Source organism: Pestalotiopsis fici, assembly GCF_000516985.1.
Source record: "Pestalotiopsis fici W106-1 unplaced genomic scaffold PFICI_Scf_10, whole genome shotgun sequence".
NCBI lineage: Eukaryota > Fungi > Ascomycota > Sordariomycetes > Amphisphaeriales > Sporocadaceae > Pestalotiopsis > Pestalotiopsis fici.
In genome coordinates, this window is record NW_006917100.1 from 2,041,256 (window position 1) to 2,061,744 (window position 20,489).

General features: G+C 49.7%; 6 protein-coding genes across 6 annotated transcripts in view; 5 read left to right on the forward strand and 1 right to left on the reverse strand.

Moving 5' to 3' along the window:
* Positions 1–397: 397 nt before the first annotated feature.
* Positions 398–1,732, forward strand: PFICI_12860 (uncharacterized protein; the record flags this gene model as incomplete). The annotated part of the gene is made up of 1 exon (XM_007841441.1): positions 398–1,732. One exon carries the CDS (start codon positions 398–400, stop codon positions 1,730–1,732), a length of 1,335 nt encoding a protein of 444 aa, XP_007839632.1.
* A 664-nt stretch (positions 1,733–2,396) lies between these two features.
* On the reverse strand, positions 2,397–4,844 carry PFICI_12861 (uncharacterized protein; the record flags this gene model as incomplete). The annotated part of the gene is made up of 1 exon (XM_007841442.1): positions 2,397–4,844. The coding sequence occupies one exon, from the start codon at positions 4,842–4,844 to the stop codon at positions 2,397–2,399; it is 2,448 nt and encodes an 815-aa protein (XP_007839633.1).
* Positions 4,845–5,696: 852 nt separating this feature from the next.
* On the forward strand, positions 5,697–7,384 carry PFICI_12862 (uncharacterized protein; the record flags this gene model as incomplete). The annotated part of the gene is made up of 5 exons (XM_007841443.1): positions 5,697–5,815; positions 5,886–5,935; positions 5,998–6,662; positions 6,721–6,917; positions 6,985–7,384. 5 exons carry the CDS (start codon positions 5,697–5,699, stop codon positions 7,382–7,384), a joined length of 1,431 nt encoding a protein of 476 aa, XP_007839634.1.
* A 932-nt stretch (positions 7,385–8,316) lies between these two features.
* On the forward strand, positions 8,317–11,278 carry PFICI_12863 (uncharacterized protein; the record flags this gene model as incomplete). Its single annotated transcript, XM_007841444.1, has 8 exons — positions 8,317–8,408; positions 8,764–8,885; positions 8,947–9,056; positions 9,135–9,530; positions 9,702–9,889; positions 9,942–10,112; positions 10,167–10,421; positions 10,555–11,278. The coding sequence occupies 8 exons, from the start codon at positions 8,317–8,319 to the stop codon at positions 11,276–11,278; spliced, it is 2,058 nt and encodes a 685-aa protein (XP_007839635.1).
* A 2,382-nt stretch (positions 11,279–13,660) lies between these two features.
* Positions 13,661–14,427, forward strand: PFICI_12864 (uncharacterized protein; the record flags this gene model as incomplete). Its single annotated transcript, XM_007841445.1, has 2 exons — positions 13,661–13,872; positions 13,938–14,427. The coding sequence occupies 2 exons, from the start codon at positions 13,661–13,663 to the stop codon at positions 14,425–14,427; spliced, it is 702 nt and encodes a 233-aa protein (XP_007839636.1).
* Positions 14,428–16,340: 1,913 nt separating this feature from the next.
* The window catches only part of PFICI_12865 (uncharacterized protein), a gene marked incomplete at both ends in the record, with an annotated part of 5,108 nt that continues 959 nt past the window's right edge, over positions 16,341–20,489 (forward strand). The window contains 8 exons of the mRNA XM_007841446.1: positions 16,341–16,699; positions 16,765–16,978; positions 17,029–17,094; positions 17,158–17,436; positions 17,495–17,723; positions 17,854–18,988; positions 19,067–19,664; positions 19,854–20,334. Of these exons, the coding sequence (XP_007839637.1) occupies positions 16,341–16,699; positions 16,765–16,978; positions 17,029–17,094; positions 17,158–17,436; positions 17,495–17,723; positions 17,854–18,988; positions 19,067–19,664; positions 19,854–20,334 (3,361 nt within the window). The remainder of the gene's footprint in view (positions 16,700–16,764; positions 16,979–17,028; positions 17,095–17,157; positions 17,437–17,494; positions 17,724–17,853; positions 18,989–19,066; positions 19,665–19,853; positions 20,335–20,489) is intronic.

Here is a 20,489-nt window from a genome sequence, read left to right on the forward strand (position 1 = left end):
CGGAGGACCTCTTCCAGGGCGTTATCAGCGATTGGTGACAGCTAACCGATCCTGGTTCATATACAAAAGTGTCGGCAATCTGTCCCACTCAAGCCACTTACACGGCATTTCATGTCCATGTTGCCGACGATTATTCACTTGCCTGGTTTCCTTGACATTGCTTATTCGGGGGCGATTGCCGACACACTTAGATACAGGCTGGATTGATATTTTCTCTTCTTCATGGCGGGATAGAACTGGAGACTGTTTCTTTGATCTATTGTCAATTATTTCCCCCCTTCGCTTTCAAGAAAACTTTGCGTGTAACAGCGCATCAGCCATCGTTTAGGCACTGTCGCAATCATACTCTAAATTCTCCGCTCGTTCTTATTGTTGAGTTTAGGGAACTTAGTTGACAATGGTCCAAGAAGCTGACCTTAAGCCGTGGTTGCGGCCGTCGCCCAAGGCGTATATCCTCCACAACGCCAACATTGTGGACGTTGCCCAAGGCTCTATTCGCAAGTCTGCCACGGTGCAAGTTCAGAATGGCAGGATCACATCAGTCACCTCAGCTGCCGCTCAAGTGCCCGTGCAACCAGGCTTCATTGTCATAGATTGCACAGGTCAATATCTGTCTCCTGGTCTGATCGACTCGCATGTGCATTTGGTTGCCGTGCCTGGATTTAATGACCTTTCGTCCGCCTTTGGAAACCCAGAGTCTGTCAGTTTGCTCAGACAACCATATGTCTGCTCACAGATGCTGCACCGCGGCTTCACAACAATACGCGACTGCGGAGGTGCACACTCTGCCATCAAGGAGGCCATTGCCGACGGCGTGTTCCCGGGGCCGAGGCTCTTTATCGCGGGGCACGCACTCAGCCAGTCGGGCGGCCACGCCGACTACCGGAACAAGCACGATCACTCGGCATGCTGCGGCGGCGCGACCAACGGTCTGGGTCGCGTGTGCAACGGCGTCGCGCAATGTATGCAGGCGGTGCGCGAGGAGATTCGGTGCGGCAGCGACTTTATCAAGATCATGGGCTCGGGCGGCGTGAGCAGCCCGACGGACAAGATCGACCACTTGCAGTTCACGGGCGAGGAGATCCGCGCCATTGTCGCGTGCGCCCGCAACGCCAAGACGTACGTCACGGCGCACGCCTACACGGCCGAGGCCATTCGGCACTGCATCGAGAACGGCGTCAAGGGCATTGAGCACGGCAACTTTCTCGATGCCGACACGGCCCGCCTCATGGTGGAGAATGGCGTCTACCTGACGCCCACCCTCGTCACCTATGACCAGATGGCCTCGGAGAAGTGGACCGGCTATCTGCCCCCCGAGTCGCAGTCCAAGAATACCGAGGTCCTCGACGCCGGTCTCAGAGCCCTGCAAATAGCGCACGAGGCTGGCGTCAAGATTTGCTTTGGCACTGATCTGTTGGGGCCATTGGGCGCCGCTCAGACGCACGAGTTTGCGCTCCGTGCAAAGGTTCTCCCGTCTCTAGAGGTGCTACGCAGCGCCACACTGAATCCGGCGCGCATGTTGGGACAAGAGACAAACATTGGCCAGGTGCAGGAGGGCTTCGAGGCCGATATCCTCTTCCTCAGTGCTAACCCGCTGGAGGACGTCACGATACTGGACCAGCCCGAACAATTTGTGAGGGGAGTCATGAAAGAAGGTCGCATTTACAAGAGCCGGACAGACGCTATAGTGGAAGATGCAGCGGTGCCGGTCAAGATTAAGCCTCTACTGTAGGTCTTTGCTGGAACAGCCACGAATTGTCGCCCAATAGAGGCAAACCTTCATCCGTAGCAATGCATAGCGTTGGGTATCATTCAGACCATTTCGAGTAGAAACAGTTTTACAAGATGAACACAAGTTTCAGTACTGCTCAATATATCATGACCATTAGTCGACGCGTACTGACTATCATAGAGCCATATCTGACAGACGTTTCCTTCCTCACCCGGCAAAACGCCACCATACATGCATATTGCGCAGTGACGCGTGACCAAGTCTAGTTTTCAGCTCAAGACTCTTCTCGTCGGCTGCTTGGTTCGAGCGCTTGCCAGTCTGCCGGTTGATACTCAGGATCCGGCACACTTATCAATATGCTAATTCATCACACACGAGAAGCGAGTGCTCCTGCTTCGGTCTACTCTTGGCAGTATACTTGACTGGGCTCGGCAATCAGTCTTTCAGCTGCCACTTTGCCGAAAACTCCGACTACTTAGGTAGGCATTGCCATGATGACTGAATACGAGGCAGACAAACAATGGAGCACTTTCAACTAGAATCGAATAGGATTTTCCATGAAAATAATCAATCATAATGAAACGAAGAGCCTTTTTATGACTTTGCACGTTTCATAATAGATATAATCGCTAACTTCTTCCAATTTGAAAACGTAACTGCTATTTTAAGCAGTGTAGGTAACAAAGACGGGGCTTGTGATGACTTTCCCGCCATTGTGTTCCCTACCCACAAAGTAGATGGCCTGTTCATCCCCAGCTGCATGTACACTTGGAGCAATGGAGAACTCGCCCTCGACGCGCCTTGGTAGAGGTGCATCGACCAAATGTTCAACGGACGCGAATAGTTCAGCGCCTCCCTTGATTGATATCTGCTTGCCACCACTCTGGCCAGCCTCTGCAGCCGAAGTAGTGAGACTAAACGTGGGCTGGGACTTGTGCGGGTTGCCATTAAGAGCATTGCCAACCTTGACATAGCCCCCAAGATGACCAGTCACGCTGATCGACGTTGGTGAGGCAGAACTCTCCTTGAAGTAAATATCGACACCGTCGAAATCACCACTCGTATGCGTCTCGAAAACCACTTGCGTCTCGGAAGCCAACTTGATCAGCTCTTCGGGATTGTCAAGCACACCTCCAAACGGCTGTACGTGAGAGATTGCGGCGCCTGATACGAGGATAGAACCTTTCCACACGGCTTCGCGATATCTGTCGTACAAACGAGCTCCTCCCCACTTTACTCGTATCTTCTTCTGGCGGCTTCGAGCAGGAGTCGACTCTGACGCTTCTCGTTGCAAGTCACGGTGAAAGATCTTGCCAGTCGCATCCCAAGCCTCTATTGACTCGAAACCCTCATTTCCATAGAATTGATACTTCAACGAGACTTCTTCACCGACCTTGACCGTGACATCGTCACCCTGAAGCGAGCCCTCCTTGGTACGAACCAGACCCACTAGTCGTTCTCCGGTCGTGGCAAACGTCCTCCGGGCCCGGAGAGACTTGGCCACGTCGGCTCTCTCGAGCTTGTCGGCCCACACACCGGTCAGACCACCCTTGGTACCGAATACGGCGGTGCCCGGGACACCGCCGCCGCAGCGGCCACGGTGCTCGTCCGAGTTGGCAGACACGCCCATCTTCCACCCGCGGCCGACGGCGTCCCGCAAGAGCCACTCAAACAGACCCCAGGCGCTGCCAATCTCCAACAGCCTCTCGAGCTGCGGGTGGTGCCAGGCTAGATTGCACCTCCGCCCGCCCACGTGCGGGATCAGGAGATTCTTGTCGGGCGAGTGTGCGTACGTGGCGTATACTTCATCAAGCGGCCAGGCGCCCGGAGTCAGCTCAGCCGGACCGTCCTCATTCCACTCAAAACTCCGCGCGACATTACCGTGCCGGTCAAAGGGGAACTCGGGCGGCGTCACGTCCGGGTCGTCGAGAAAGACGACATTGTGGTCCCCGCCGGCCGCCGAGTTGCCGCACCACTCGGTGCCGGGAAACAGCACAAACTCGCCTTCGGCATTGGTCTTTTTGATAATATCGAGCGTGGCGTCCCATTTCTGCTTGGTAATGTTAAAGTCATTGGCCGTGTAGCCGACCACGTCGAGACCGGCGACCTTTTGGGCGTAGGAAAAGTTGTAGGTGGTGGAATTGGTGCCGACCGTATCGTCAGAGTGCACATGAAGATCGGCAAAGAGCGCGCGAGGGACGGGCAATGAAGCGTCGGCGGTGATGAGGTCAGACGTTTCTCCCAAGACGAGGCCGTTCTGGTCAATGATGGACACTGATAGCGCATAGTCGCCGCTCAACGGTAGTGACGAAGTCAGGCTGGCCACCGTCCAACCTTGGCTAGGCAAAGAGAGTTCTTGGTCCCAAATTCTTTCGCCAATGTCGTTTGCTAGATCAACTCGCGCCGTCAGCCCTTCGAGGTCTGTCGTCGTGTTACCCCAGGTATCCTCGGTGTGGAAATGGGTAGGAAATGGCGTTTCCGGCCTCACCACGCGCGGCGAGATGGCCTTGACCTTTGCGACAGGGCCTGGCCGGATCGTAAAGGCGATATCCGGCTTGATAGGTGCAAAGCGCGAAGTTCCCACGGGATCGATATACCATCTCATGAGAAAGTTCTCCTCCACAAAGGTCTGGACACGGGTACCGCGCGATCCCCAGCGCCGATCACCGATGCGAACAATGATCTTGTCGCCTGGATTCATGTAGCCGTCGACAATGTCCAGTATGATGGCCTTTTGAAAGGGGCGTTCGTGACCCTTTTGATCAAATCTCACTGCCAGTCCTTGGACTGTGGCTGGGGCCTGACCAGGATGCAAATCAGCTGGGACATGTTCGGCAGAGACGTAATTATCCTGTTCAGGATTTGAGGTCTGAAACAGAGCCCAATCCGAGTAGAACTTGAATGTGCCCTTGATCCACGCGCCATCGGCGAGACCACTGGCGCCAACGGTGTATTCGACAATGATTTCGGTCCATTCTCCCGCTGTCAATGTCTTTGTGTTGCACTCCAGAGTACCCAAGAAAGGCAATCGTTTGGTGTGCTGATACAGTCCCACGGGAGCAAAATACTCGCCAGCTAGAGCTTTGAGCTCCTCATTTGACAAAGTCTTCATCCCGAATAAGGCAATCAGGGCGGCGCTGATGTTGGTGGTATCAGTTCTGAATGCAGAGTTCAAAACTCGCGCCAGAAATCATGGGCCGAGATCAGATAGATATGTGTGTTCACCGAGTGCGCGACAACTTATCGCTAGCTATTGCGGTTTCGCAGGCTCAAATGTTGCCAGGCAGTTTGACTCATGAGATGGGGAAAATCAAGCATCATCCTGTTTGCTAGTACACAAGCTAGATAAACGAAAATACATATGTCGAACAATACTATAAAGCACCAAGGTATCATACGGCCCAGTTTGCGGGCTTAGTGCGACCCGAACCCCTGGGCGGGCGGATGGCGTGATCGATGTCCATAAATGCGCAATTGGCAATGCCGCTCACTGTTCCCAACCTTGTAGGGCTGCCCTAACGGATTGAGCTTCCCATTAGGAAAATTGATACATAGTAAGCTAGTTGATACTACTGGTTGGCTGGGCAGATAGGATTGATTTCTTTGAGACAAAAAGTGAACCAGGTACTAGGGGGTAACTCGGAATGGGATTTGAGATGTCTTTGCTCCATAGAGGCACAAAACATCAGGCCGCCGGTTGACAAAACATAGCTAGGAGAAGGGTTTGATCCATAAAAGTTGATTGCGTGCTCAGGTTCGTCGTCATTCGGGTCCGACGGCTCGTCTCTGCAAAGACATTGTCGCTCTTGCAAGCTTGATGAGATCTGTGTTATAATGGAACAGTGAAAATTTTAAATACATTCAATGAAACGGCATCCATTCATACATTCTCTTCCGCGTTGTTGAAGCTTGATAATAAACCGTGGATAGGTCTTGCCATCAAGATCGGCGCAATAATTCCACCATGTCGAGCCTCGATCTCAAACATGTCGGGCAGCCGGATTCGAAAGTTTGTGACGATGAGCCAACCACCACAACTCAAGTCGATTGGACTCGGGAGGAGGAAGCAAAAGCTAAGCGCAAGTGAGTCTTCAAGTGTCACCCAAATGTTAAGAACCCATGTAGGTATTGACCATGTTACCCCTTTGTTCAGATTAGACTTGGTCATCATTCCGCTTCTGATCTTGGGCTTCTTTTGCCTTCGTAAGTCTCATCAACTCTCTCAACAGACGACGAGGCATGAATGCCATGGCTAATGAGTACAGAACTTGATCGTGGCAATATCGCGAATGCCAAAAATGATACACTGCTAGAAGATATCGGTATAACACAATTCCAATTCAATGTCGGCCAACAACTTTTGTCCCTCGGTATCGTCCTGTTCGAGATCCCGTCCAACATGATCCTCTACAAAGTTGGCCCCGGCAAGTGGCTCACTCTACAGCTCTTTTTATTTGGGCTCGTCAGCACATTTCAGGCTTGGCAGACAAATTATAGCGGCTACCTCGCTACACGCTTCCTCTTGGGCATGACCGAGTCTGGATACATCCCTGGTGGGCTGTGGGCGCTGTCGACCTGGTACACGCGCGAGGAGACGGCCAAGCGGGTCATGCTCTTCTTCTTTGGCAACGAGCTGGGCCAGGCCTCGTCCAAGCTCATTGCCTATGGCGTCTTGCACATGAAGGGCGTGGGGGGACGGCCAGGGTGGTTCTGGCTCTTTGTCATCATGGGAAGCTTCACCATTTGCTGCGGCATCATTCTTGGCTTCTGCTTTCCCGACTCCTTTAGGAATCCTCACAGCACTTTCTTGCCTCGACATGACATCTTTACGCCACGGGAACTCCACATCCTCCGAAGCCGTGTCCTTCTCGATGATTCGAAGAAGGAGCAAAAGAAAGAGCGCATTGGCAAGGAGGCGTTCAAGCGAACTGTCAGTCTTTTCATTGCTTTTTGGTTCGAAAATACTTGTACTAATCTTAATGCTCTAGTTGACCAATTGGCGATTATGGGTTCATGTTTTCATCACGCTTTTGAATAATGGCCCCTTTCGAGCACTAGACACCTATTCTCCAACCATTGTGAACCTGTTGGGTTATCCCAAGTTGCAAAGCAATGCCATGGCATCCGTCGGCCTATTCTTGCAAGTGCCCGTGTCCTTTGTCTTTAGCTACGTTTCGGACCGGTTGTAAGTTTTCCTGCCAAATCTGTAGAAGTGGCAAGTTCAGGACATGCTGACTCTAATCTCTCTTAAGTAACAAGCGAGGTGAGACCGTCATGGGCGCTCTCAGTATGCACATGCTGGGTTACATCTTGGATCGCGCGTTCACTCAGCTCAGCAATCCCGGCGTCCGATACTTTGGCATCATTTGGACACAGATATTTGCCAATTTCCCTCATCCTCTCAATATCGCCTGGATGTCTCTGGCCTGCCGTGACTCGGAAGAGAGGTCTTTGGCCATGGCCATGATCATCATGAGCGCCAATATTGGTGCTATCTACGGTGCACAGATTTTCGAGTCGGATGACGCACCGCTCTACCGGCGCGCATTTACTGTGAATCTTTCGTTGCTGGCGGGAGCGCTGGCATTGGCAATTTTCAAGTATGGCGACGATGTTCGATTGCGAAGGAGAAAGCAGTCGGGTTCCATGTAGATATTCTTTTATGAATTTAGGCGAATCCACAGATGTTGGCCAGACAAACTTGCAAGGTACCATTTCATCTTATGATCCTTGATTGAGGATCCAGTGTCCTGGGACGCTGTGCTAACTCCTAATCTCCATTACAGCCCTATACTCAGGTACAAGAGGATCGCCATGCCATATTCCTCAGCCTCGATCCACCATGAAATACAAGTTCCCTCTTTCGGTATTAATCCAAATAATCCATGAATTTTTAATTGGAGATTAGAAATGAGACTCATTTGTTGGACATCAGTGCATTCGCTGAGCTTTCTACAAGGATAAAGAGACTGTAGCACTATTCGCCCAGTGCTACCCTGAAGATCCATGATTATTGACCTGGCATCGTCCCTTGCATTGAGTGCAACAATCGACAGCGACTGTGTGATTTATTTCTGGCTTTTTGTCGCAGCACAAGACTTCACGATACTGAATTGAATCAATTATCTGTATTCAAATTCTCTTTCTCGGGTATGCTTAGGCGGCTTTGCGATCACAAAATCGTACGAGTTGTCGGGCCGGAACCCGCCGTTACCGATTGATTCCCCAGAAGGATTGGCGACCCCTAACGTTAGGGAATGTTGGGTCCATCAGCCGCCCTATGCGTCCAGTGATAGGGCGTTTTCAGCACGCCTTTAGCGCCCTTCTCCACGGGTTTTATCTCGCGCTAGATTACCCCAAGTTAACAGTCATGACATTCGGTACCGAACCAAGCCGTCGGGTGCTTGGCGGACAATGTGTAGCCGACTTCGGGTTGGCCTTAAAAGAAGGAGCAGCCAGTTTCCCGATCACCACCAATTTGGTTGGTCGGCTACCTGTCTTTCTGCAATCGCATCATTTCCTCCACCGAGCTTGGTCCGGCCTGATGACCACTGCATAGCCTACGTAGTAGCTACCGCATCGCCATGGCGGGCATCACGCTCGACTCTCCGGCGGCTGCGAGACGACGGCGCAGAAGGCGAGTTCCAGACGAGAACCGCAAGAGAGCCCCTAGAGCGTACGTCCAAAGGCTAAAAAAAGGGAGAAGAAAAAATCACATCAGTGAGAGGATAAAAGTTGCAAGCTGACCTATTTTGCCTCGATCCAGATGCGACCGGTGCAAGGCAAGGAAAAGCAAATGTATAGAGACAGATTCGGGAATTTGTCAGAGATGCCGACAAAACTCCCTGTCTTGCCATTTTCAGAGGTATGTCATTAGTTGGTTATCAGCCATCATTTCGAGTGCTAGCAATCGACCTAATGCAATTCAAGACATGCAAATCAAACTCTTGCTGTCTATCATTTATTCCAAATCACTCGCTCAACGCAATGATCCAGAACCTAAACTCACACATAAGCTGACACTTTCCCAGAGAAAAGAGCCCCGGGGACATCCAATCCGATGCCTTGAAAGACGGGCCTATTGAGTCTCCCGCGAATCTAGAAGTAGACACTTGTCAGGCAAGTCCTGAGGGGAGATTCTCCACCGATGGGCGTGAGTCTTCACCTATCATACCTAGTGTGGCAGTATCATCACTGTGCTAACTCATGATTAGATCCAACAGAACGATTTATGTGGCCTCGATTCTTGTCGAGGCTACGAGAAACCTTTTCGCTGGACTCTGAGCCTGAAGATGAACAAGATGTTATCAAATCTATACAGGCAGTAGGTACCCCAATCTTCTATCCAAATTCAGTGGCTCGGCTAGTTGATATGGTACTGATGAAGAGCACATCGTTTTAGCAAGCACTGCGTTCACCGCCGATACAGCCAGCCGAGTTACAGAGACTCCGTAAAGCAGTAGATGCCTTTCCCCCTCGGCCCGTCGCAAACTTTTTACTGTCCGTTTGTATTGACCATGGCACGGACTCTTTCTTCTACTTTAATCAACCACAATTTCTGGCCGAGATCAATGAGTTTTATAGCGATACGTCATCTCGTCTGCGTACAGACTCCAGCTTCATATGTCTCGCCCACGCAGCGTTTGCTCTGGGGAGCCAATGGACAACCCTGGAGCGACCAGAGAGTTCAAGATCCTCGCTCCTAACAGAAGATAGTGATCCTGGTAGAATATTCTACAACCAGGCTCGGTCATTGATACCGGATGTCATCGATATGCCCTGTCTACGAGCTGTTCAGGTGAGTAGAAAGACTTTCCAAATACCTCAACTTTGTTGCCTTTCATTTGATCAAGGCGCATTATGGTTTCCACTCTTTTCATACATACCTACGCAAAGCGAGCAGTATCACATTTCAATTATCTTAAATCTGAATCATCTAGAAACATGCTGACTTTGTCCTCGTTGCCAGGCCCCTTTTGTTATGGGAGTTTACCTTTTACCCGCCAGCGCCATTGGATCATCATACGTGTACCTTGGCCTAGCCCTCCGCAAGGCCCTAGCACTTGACTTACATCTGACCTCTGACGATGCAACACTTAGCGAAGAGGAACAGGAGATCCGTCGGAGGATCTGGTGGTCAATATTTTCTTTGGAGAGGTAAGTGACATTGTGCGGATGCCAACTGATGGAATTCTAACCTCCTCCTGAGGTCCTCGACAGTAAAGCTAAACCGGCCTCGATCAATCAATTCAGCAATAATAACCAACACCTTTCCCCAACCGTATGCGCCTTTGGACAAATTGCAAAAGTTCAACAACATTCAACACCAAATTGCTGATGCGCGCTTGATGATGATACTCGACCGAGTAGCAGAGCCGTCGTAAGTATCATCACACTCACATAAACTCAGTGCTTTTCTTCTAAGTCTTGTAAGGGAATGGCCGCAAGTGCTGGATGGATCGACACCATTTGCAGCAGAGTTGAAAAGCTGGAAACGCTCACTACCAGATTCACTCAAGCTGCAGAATATACACCCTCGATCATCGTACTATCGGGCAACTTTTCATCTTTACACAAATTATTACTTCACATGGATTGCCATGGGTAAAGTCAGCGTGGTTACAGTTGTCCGCGCCAGACTGCGCTATCATTTTGGTCGTGAGTCGGATCCACCAGAAATTCCTCCACAGTAAGTTGCGATCAGTGTTTCTTATTCTCACTTGTTTGTACTTTTGATACAATTCCTGCATGGAGACGACGTCTCTTTCTGCAGCGGTCACGTCTACAACTTCCGGAGCAATGGCTGATTTGCATCGCTATAGTATCGAGGCCTTGTCCAGGTCCTGCGTCAAGGCTGCCAAGAAGATGCTTCGACTATTCGAAGAGATTCGAAGTACCGGCAATTTGACACGCTTCTCCTTTACCGACTTTCAGGCTTGTAGTATTGCGACTATCGTCGTCATACTTGCTGGTATTTTGCAACGCGATGGAGGGTATGAAGCTCAGGTCACGTTTGGTCTAGAGTGCCTGAAAAGGATGGCCGAGGGCAACGTCACGGCCAAGATGGGCGTGAGCTTTGTCGAAGCACTGCAGTCAATCGCCGACGAAGCTGTTCAGAAATTACAACGGGTAAAAAGTCCTGATGCGACAGTCTTGCCAGCAATACTGCCTCCGAGCCAGCAGTCTGATTATAATAGCTGGGCGACCTGGCTATCAAGGCAGAACAACTCTACGGGTGTGACTGGCCCTACACCGGAGCTATTGCAAACATCACCAAGTGAAATTACAAACCCGATCAACAATACAAACTGGACCCTGGAATCGAATCCAACTGGTTTCACCACATGGGACGGCGCGAATGTATTACAACAGCTTTCGGTTCCCAACATCCCTGCAGCCGGTCTAGCGCAGCAACAAGGATCATTCGAACCACAATCGTTAGACAGTAGGTTTCTCTCCACCATGTACAACGATGACCAGGCTTTCCTCATGGGACTGACTGGTTTCGATGTTTTGGGCTTCTCTGGACTGCAAGATGAACTTTAAAAAAAAAAAAAAAACGCCAAAGAAGAATGAGCCAATGCGGCTTTGGTCCCCCAGGCAGGCCAGGCAAACCAGAGGCAACATCAATGTCAAAGCGACGCGCAGATCTTAACAAGATCATACCCATGCAGCTTACCAGTCACAAAGACAACAAGAAATTACCGTGCTTGCCGTGGACTGTTTTCTCTCCGACAATCCCTGGCCCCCTTGTTCGCAGAGTGGCTCCTAATTACCAAGGTAGCAAGCATCTCTCTGTTTGAAGCTGGAGTAGTATTGCGCCATGCTTTCCAGATCGAATGCGTATTCGCGATCGTCATTCATAGCCGGATATGGTGGTGGGTTGGCCAAGTCGAGCGATCGCCTCCTGACCCAAAGATTGCATTGCTTGTAATACATCTAAGCCCTACGAGAGGACTGCCTATGCGGGCATATGCTGCGAGTCTGGCGTTTTAGGGGTCTTCTACTGCATTCAACGGCCAAGGGAAATTGCCTTGAATGCTGGTTACAAGGCACTTCCTTGTCACAGCAAACCACATCTCACCAAGCCATGCAGCCATGCAGCTGCCGTACATACTACCTTGATGATGCATTCCGCGCCATAGATATGGGGAGATCACTTCTTTCACTCAGACAAACATTAGAAGCTCTACACAGTACCTAGTCACTCTATTCAGCATTCAACTTTCACCGCTTCATCCTCGAGGAACTATCAGTAACCAGTCGCCACAGGTCCAGTCCAAATTCGGCACAGTTAGCTGAAGGCCTATACACTAGAAAGCGACTATCTCGACTATCTGTTGGAATATCTTCTTTCAGGCCTGGCTCGTCCGGCGCGTCTTTATGGTTATGGCTGCGTGGCAAGGTACTATACATATGTGGGCATGTTATGGATTTCCACTAGCAACAGCTCATGAGCCGCGCTTTCGTATACCAAATGCTCAATATTGGAATGATCAACAGTTGGCAGTTTCGCTCTCAACGGCCATGATGATCTGATTGTTCCAGTTGCAGTATAGCATGACGAGGCAAGCAGTGCGATCGACAACGTACAGGCTGCATGAGCTGCACTTGCTGGGTATCATTTATCCCTTTCAAGACATTCTCGAGCATGATTACAAGGACCATGCCTCCTTTGGGGGGATAGAGGCACGACAATCTTTGCAATAGTTTGTGTTGAAAAACAAAAGTCTCCGCATGGTTTTCTATGCAGAAAGAAAATCTATGGAAGCTCATAGTGGATAAGGGCTCCCACCGGACCAACACTGAACTTGCAGCGGTACTTGCGCAGCCAGGGATCCAGGGTAGTCTATCGATCCTGCGATTGGGAGATGCCGAGGCCTAGGCTGCCTGGCTGTACCTATGCTCCAGTCAATTTTCGATAGTGGTTAGCAATTGTGGATTGCTATCCTGGCCAAGTGATAGCGCAGTCGTGGACGATGAAAAAAACTTTTGCGCCAATTTCCACGATATATCCGGGCCGGGCGGGTCGCTCCGGAGCTGTCTCCTCTAGTCTCTCCTCTATAAATCTCGAGTTCCACCGCGGGACTGGCGCCGATAGGCGAGTGGCGTTCCCGGGAACTGGGGACATCCTTCTGGCCACGCGAACGGCGAATAAACTTCTGCAAGTCAAATCCTGAGAAATGCATAGGAATGGGTCGTAAGCATGAGCTAGTTGGTGCAACTGAGCCGCCCATCTCACGAGAATTGAACGATGTGTTTCAGCATAGTGCCTAAACAGGGAATCTTGGCCACTATTTCATGGTCATAATAGTACGATTTTACAAGTCAAGTTTATGTATCTGAAACACTTCAAGTTCCAGCAAATGGGGCCAACCTCGATTAGAAAAGAGCAAGACCTGCGTTCACCCGCCTCTTTGGACTTGCGAACTTGATTGACCTCTTGATAAGGCTCTCCCGCAGTACAATACACATGGGAAGAGGCAGAGAATGGTGTCTAGGATTAGTCTACGTGCCGAGTTGGCAATGACTGATATGTCAAAGATCATCAAAAGAAGTCTGTCGATACTAGTAGCGGATTTGGGGTCCGGTAGTATTACACGTGGATACGTCTGGATGAATGACTATACCAAGAAGGAAATGGACTTCGGCGACCCTGTTGATCAGAGAACAAGGTATAGTCAGGGGGCGGATGCGTATGCGGACACCGGCCGCGGAAGTTACCAACAGTCCGGTTGATATTTAAATGGTATTTATCATTTTAGAGACGGACCCTTACTGATACTCGAGTGCTCCTGTCTCTTTGTTGTGGTTCATCAGTTCTTACCCTGAGCAAGTTCTCGTTCTGTGTTTGCAAAGTCGTCCTTGTCAATTATTTGGGAGCAGTCTTCCTCAAACACCAAGGAAAAAAAAAACAAGATAATCGCCATGTCTCGCCAAGGATCCGTCGACGACATTGAGTCGCAGCAGAAGAACGGCATGACTTCTTCTGCCACTGCTGCCCCCGTCGAGCCGCGTCACAGGCAGCTTGCCGACCCTTCGCCCTTGGGTCTGCTTGCTTTTGCCCAGGCTCTGTTCCTCGTCAGCTTGTTCGGTGTCAACCCTCAGGGCGTTACTACTCCCAACATTCTGATTGCCAGGTAAGTTTGATTGAATTCTCCAGAATATCGAAAGATCAACAAAGCTCATACACGTGGCATCATAGTCTCATTGCCTACGGCGGTCTCGGTCAGACCATTGCCGGTATCTTTGCCTTTATCCACGGCAACACCTTTGGCGCCACCGTCTTTTGCACCTATGCCGGCTTCCAGCTCTCGTACGCGCTCATCTACCTTCCCGGCTCGGGCATCATTGCCGCCTACACGGATGCGACCACGGGCCTGCCCACGGCCGACTTCCTGACGGCTATTTCCCTCTTCATCTGGGCCTGGTTCATCGTCACCATGATCTTCACCGTCGCCGCCGTCCGCAGCAACCTCATCATGCTGCTCGTCCTCGTCTTTACCGATCTTACCCTCTTGTTCCTCGCCGTCTACTACCAGACCAGCATTGCCGCCTGCGGTACCGCCGCCTCGGCCTTTGGCTTCGTCACTGCTTTCATGGCCTACTGGGCTGGTGCCCAGGCGCTGTGGAGTGTGACCAATGGCGTCAACTTGCCCATGATCCCGCTCACCAAGCAGGAGAAGTCTGCCTAAGTGGACGACTGAGAAGGATTTCAGTACGAATGGACTAGAACGCAAGTTGATGTTTCTTGTCAGCTTGTATCATTTTTTCAAAAGTTACAATTACAACGGTGCCGCCAAATACCCCGGGAATGCGCTCCGAATCATAATATAATATCTTCTTTTACACATTACCCTTTGACAATGAATCAGTGATTTGTTATCGCTTTGTCTTGACACGTAAGAGTATTGCGATTGACCCATCTCAGCCATGAGTTCAATTTTCCAAATATCTGAATGTCAGTTTGCAGGATCGTCGCAGCTACAGACTAGCTCATGCGAAGAGCCACAAGTTCAAGCTCAAGAGGCTGCAAACTCGGGCAGAGTAGGCTTCTTCTGCCGCCTTGATGCTGAAGTGGAGGCACAGATCCCTCATACTTAAATTGAAAGTCCTGATATCACTGTCTCAAATCATGATAAAGACGGGACGGCTACTCGACCCAACTGGCGTCGGGTATTCTTGTCGATTTATCAGACATTTTACAGAGATCAATACCGGGGGGTTGTCAAAGAAGGTCCAATCGTCGCCCTGAAACACTTGGCCGCTGTCGATGCGGCTACAAACCTTTACCTTTTGGCAGCGAAGCGGGGATTTGGTCAACGGGCCCCGACATTTCAGCGAGCACTGCCACACCTGCCACCATATACGCAGATAGCCTGACAAGGCTCCGTAATGTTTTGGGCATCAAGGCATTCTCCAAGATCTCACCTTTTATCTAGTCATTACAACTCGCCGCAGCCCTCATTCGATAGCGACCACAACTTTCTGATAAAGTAGTGGGAATCGGGCCAATTAAGAGTCTTTCCCAAGTAGCTGCAGTCGCCAGAAGGAGCAGCACAGCGATGGAAGCCAATGTGAATCAATTTGTGAGAAATCTTCGCCATCTATTGCCATAGAAGTTTGTACTCAAAGCCGCATTCGGCCAGCCGTGTCATGGAATCGTGAAAATGCCCAGTTTAAAAGGCCCGTTCAATCGGCGTCCTCACTGGCCTACCTGATTAGTACATTGTATTCAAGCCAGATACGGTCTCCAATTCACGTATTTAGGTCAACACTTGACCCTGAATTCTTGAAGTAACACGCTGGAAATAATAGTCTTTCGCAATTAGAGTTTCGCTCATGGCTGATTTGGCTGTAGGCGAGCCTCGCCCCACGATGTTTCGACGATACACTGAATGAATGGATATAGGTCATGCGATGGTTGGGTGATGGATTGTGACTGTACTCTGTATTTTTCATTGTTATTCTTGGCACAGGCTGCAAGGCTCTTTTGACCCCGACCAGTCTGTCCGACTTCGGCATGTACCCTTACAATTCGGGATTGGCTGCCGTACCGATTGCTTTTGTGAGGTATAGCCTAGGTATCTGGGGTCGCCCCCGTGCAAATGCTGTAAGGCTGTTTCGACAAGCACCTATATTACCACCGAGGCGGATAGCTTGACAACATTTTGGGATGCATTATTTGTACCCTGAAAAGAATTTTAGAAATTACGCCAATAACGAACAAGACCGGTCCATAAAATAGAGCAAAACAGTATTTCATACTGGTTTTAAATGTTCGTCTCAACAGCAGCGGCGGGGCGTCCCAAACTCTCGCAAAGGCAGGCCGAGGGGAAATGTCACAGACTGCAGTTTACTATGTACCACACTCTGCCTTGCTCCATCGTATCTTTCATGATATGCGGCTATGCAGATTATCTCTACGACCATCGATGCTCTGATACGGCTGCTGAGCAGGGGCTGTGCAGTTCTGCATGGAAGGCCCACGACCCCTACAGAACCCTGTCAGCTGAAAAGCGGGGTAAGCGTTCATCTCTTCGCCTTGATAGATTGCCTGTCTTGAAGCATTCGAAACATTAACCTCTACGACCATCGTAGTAGCGTTATGGCTACCCATCATCACCTCAATTTCAGGTTGAGAGGGATCCCAACGAGATATGAGACAAGGATTGACGTCCGTGAACTCGTCAAAAGCGTCCTTTCCATTGAACCTGGCGCGAGCGTTATTATACATTCGCTTGTGGACAATCCGATCGAACCCGACAGTCAAGTCGCAACCTTGAGCTTTCATACTCTCCCGGCCGATTTAAGCGATGGGTCAAAAAACGAGTGGTCATTCAGCTTGCCGACAGATGATTCTTCATGTGAGGATGAGTTTAGCCGCATGGACTATCTGGTATTTGACACACATTTCACGGGGTTCACACCTTTACAACACACAAAAGCTGAGAACTGCCATGTCAAGTGAGCTATACATCTTGGATTTGCAATATCCAAAGGGGGGCAAAGAAACGCTAAATGAGATACAGTCTAATTGCGATATCTGGCCTTGGTGGTCATGCTTTCGGTTCCTTTAAAGAGAGAGGAGGACCGTTCATGTGGCTACGGGATGTGCTTCCATTTGATTTCCCTGGTGCGAGAATCCTCATTTACGGATACGATACTCAAATCGAGCAAAGTGTTTCTTTCCAGAATCTAGCAGACCTTGGAAAGGCCCTGGGAATTGACTTGAGAAGTCTTCGTGTTGGTTTACTTTTCCTTGAACCACAATACCCTGCTGACCTCGCAATCAGGTACTCGAGGAAAATGCGGCCATAGTTTTCATTGGACATAGTCTTGGGGGACTTGTTATCAAAGAGGTTCGACTATTTATTGTGACTCCAAGGCCATTATCCTGTCTTATACTGATCATATTACTGTAGGCTATGACTAATTTGCATGAGGCAATGAACAAGCAGAGCGCCTCAATCTTGCATTCTGTCTCTGGGTTCTGCTTTTTCGGCGTACCTCACCAAGGGATGGCGATTGAGTCATTAGTCCCTTTGGTCATGAACAATCCCAACCGGAGCCTTCTCGAATCTCTGAATAAAAATTCGGCACTCCTCCAAAGTCTTGAAAGGGATTTCAGCAATCTATTCGTTGCCACAAAGCCTGAAATCTTCTCATTCTACGAAACAGAGAAATCCCCGACTGCAATCAAGGTGAGCCGTTGGATTCCCCCCAACAACCAGCTTGAACCATTGCTGAATACCTTTGCAGACAGAAAAGGGCAAATGGGAACTCTGTGGGCCACCTGAAGTTTTGGTGGATGTCTCATCTGCGACATGCGGCTGCAACGAGCGATATCCTATCAACCGAAATCATTCGGAGTTGGTCAAATATCACAATCGCCATGATGGTTGCTACGTACGTGTCAGAAGCGTGTTAGAGCCACTGTTGGGTAAAGAGAGTCGTCTGGCATTTGAGTCCAAGAAAGCTGAACATAGCGGTACGTGACTGGACTTCGGACTACGTTCACAATGAATTATATTGACTTTTCTGGCATAGTGTCACTTTCGGATGACGATTGGGGTTTGTAGTTTCTTGATGAATTTGATACAAGTACTGACATGTCATAGAGTCTCTGAGATCACTCTCATTTCGTGAGCAAGAGTCAAGATACCTTGAAATTCACACCGCAAATGAGACTTGCGAGTGGCTACTTCAAGAACCGCAATATCAGACTTGGATGAACAAAAGTCACGGCCTGTTCTGGATCAAAGGGAATCCTGGAGCGGGCAAATCTGTGCTTATGAAGTTTGCTCTTGATGAAATGAAGCGCAGGCAATCTGGTGAAGTTGTCGCATCCTTTTTCATCCATGGTCGTGGAGTCCTTCTTCAAAAAACACCCGCTGGCGTCCTCCGCGCATTATTGAGCTCAATACTGGAACACTTTCCTGCCGATCTCTCTCGGGTCACCCAGCGATTTAAAGATTACCAAAGACAGTTTGGATCCTATGTAGAAGGAAGGTGGGATTGGACACAAAAAGAACTTGAAGACTTCATGTCTTATACCCTGACCAAGGGTACCATGAGTCCTGCCACAGTCATCTTCATCGATGCACTCGACGAATGTGGAGAAAACTATGCCAGAGGCTTATTCGCGTATTTCAAAAACCTAATGGAAGTCGTCGAGCGGAAAGGGGGCCAGGTGAAAATCTGCATTTCCTCCAGGCATTATCCAATTCTTGGCCTGAACACAATTCCAACAATATCTGTGGAAGAGCGAAATGACACAGATATTCGATTCGTTGTCCAGGAACTACTTCGGGAAATCCAGCCAAGAGCAAAACGCCAAGAGGTCGAGAAACAGATCCTTCTGAAAGCCCAAGGGGGGTTTCTATGGGCAATTTTGGTAACGCAGCGGGTTATACACAACAGTATAATTGGTACAAAAAACAAAAAGCTTTTTGAACAGCTCACAGTTACTCCCGAGACACTTAACGAACTATATACCGATATTCTGAAAGACACCGCCGGGAAAGAGAGATTACAAATGATCAAACTTTTCCAGTGGGTTCTATTTGCCGAGCGACCTTTGTCTTCACAAGAGCTACGGGAGGCGATCGCCACTGATAGGGACATGACTTGCGCGACCGTATCTCAACTCAGAGATCATGACAGCTGGATCGAAAGCTTGAATCAATTTGAGATACATATCAAACACATCACGAAAGGATTGGTGGCATTCGAAACTCGCGACCTTTGGGAACAGTACGAACTTGGGGGAGAACCTTAGGACCGAGAAGCTCAGTTTATCCACCAATCTATTGCTGACTATATGCTAAAGAGCTTTCTTCAGCAGCACGGGCCGTCCCTGCATGCCAACCAAACTCCCACTGGGGCTGGCCACTTTGAGATATCGAGATCCTGTCTCAGATACATTATGTTGAGTGAAGTGCTTGAGGCAACCCAGCTCTCTCGTAGCCTCCTTTGCGCAACCTTTCCGCTGCTACCGTATATGATCCGGTTCTTCTTTCACCATATTCGGAAGGTGGAACAGGAAGGAATTCTCCAAACGGACTTGCTCCCACTTCTTTGGGATGAAAAGGCAGGACCGTCAGACAAGATTGCCAGGCTATGGAGAACCTTAGACCCTGAAAGTGCACATACACCGAATGGGTGGCCATACATTGGTGCAACACCCCTCCATGTCCTAGTCGCACTCGGGTCCAGGAGCGCATTTGAAACGTTTCTGCAAGAAAACCCAGAGGTTGACGGCAGAGACTTGGAAGGAAACACACCACTACTTCTTGCCATCAGAGAGTCCCATCTTGACATGGCCCTGATGCTGGTGAACCGGTCCGTTGATTGGAAACTTCGGTACGCCAACGGGATTGACGAGGATATCAGACGGATTGACAACACTGACAATCGAAAATCATACGTGGTAGATATCAACGCGGAGAATTAGGATGGTGACACTCCTTTAGTCATCGCCCTAGAAGCAGAAGCCAGAGAGTTGATTCTCGGACTAATTGAGGCGGGCGCTGGCCTTAACGTTCCGGATAAAGAAGCCGCATTGGTTTCTTATGCCGTTCGTAACAGGGACAATCATCTGTTTATGCAACTTATCAAGACAGGTTTCCAACTTGACGGTGCCATATATTTCGTGGTGCAGGAGCTATCCTACGAGGGCAAAGATGATGTTCTTGAAACATTCCTTTCCGAATTGCTGATAGCGGGTGCAAACACATGCCGATTGATGGCGTTCAATGCAACATCTAACGCCGATACGTACTATAATAATGTCAACAATGAAGATGAGGACGACGATGCCATTCTATTGGCGTCACGAAGAGGACAAGCGTCTACAGTCTCTACTCTTCTAATACATGGCGTATCGGCCACTTACCAGGGCAGTAACGGACAGACGCCCCTCGATTTAGCTCTAGCCGGCGGGCATCTTGATATAATCAGGCTGCTTCTCGAAAAAGGCGTCGACCAAAATGCTTTATGCAATAAGCACGGACAGATACCACTTGAGTTAGCTTTAGGAAAGGGGCAATTCGACGTCGCCAGATTGCTTTTCGAAATGGGCGCCGACCCGAATGCTTTAGGTAGCAATCAAAACCAGACACTACTTTAGTCAGTTTTGGGAAAGGGGCAACTCGACGTCGCCAGACTGCTTCTCGAAATGGGCGCCGACCCAAATGCTTTAGGTAGCAGTAAAGACCAGACACTACTTCAGTCAGGCTTTTAGGGTAAAAAGGGG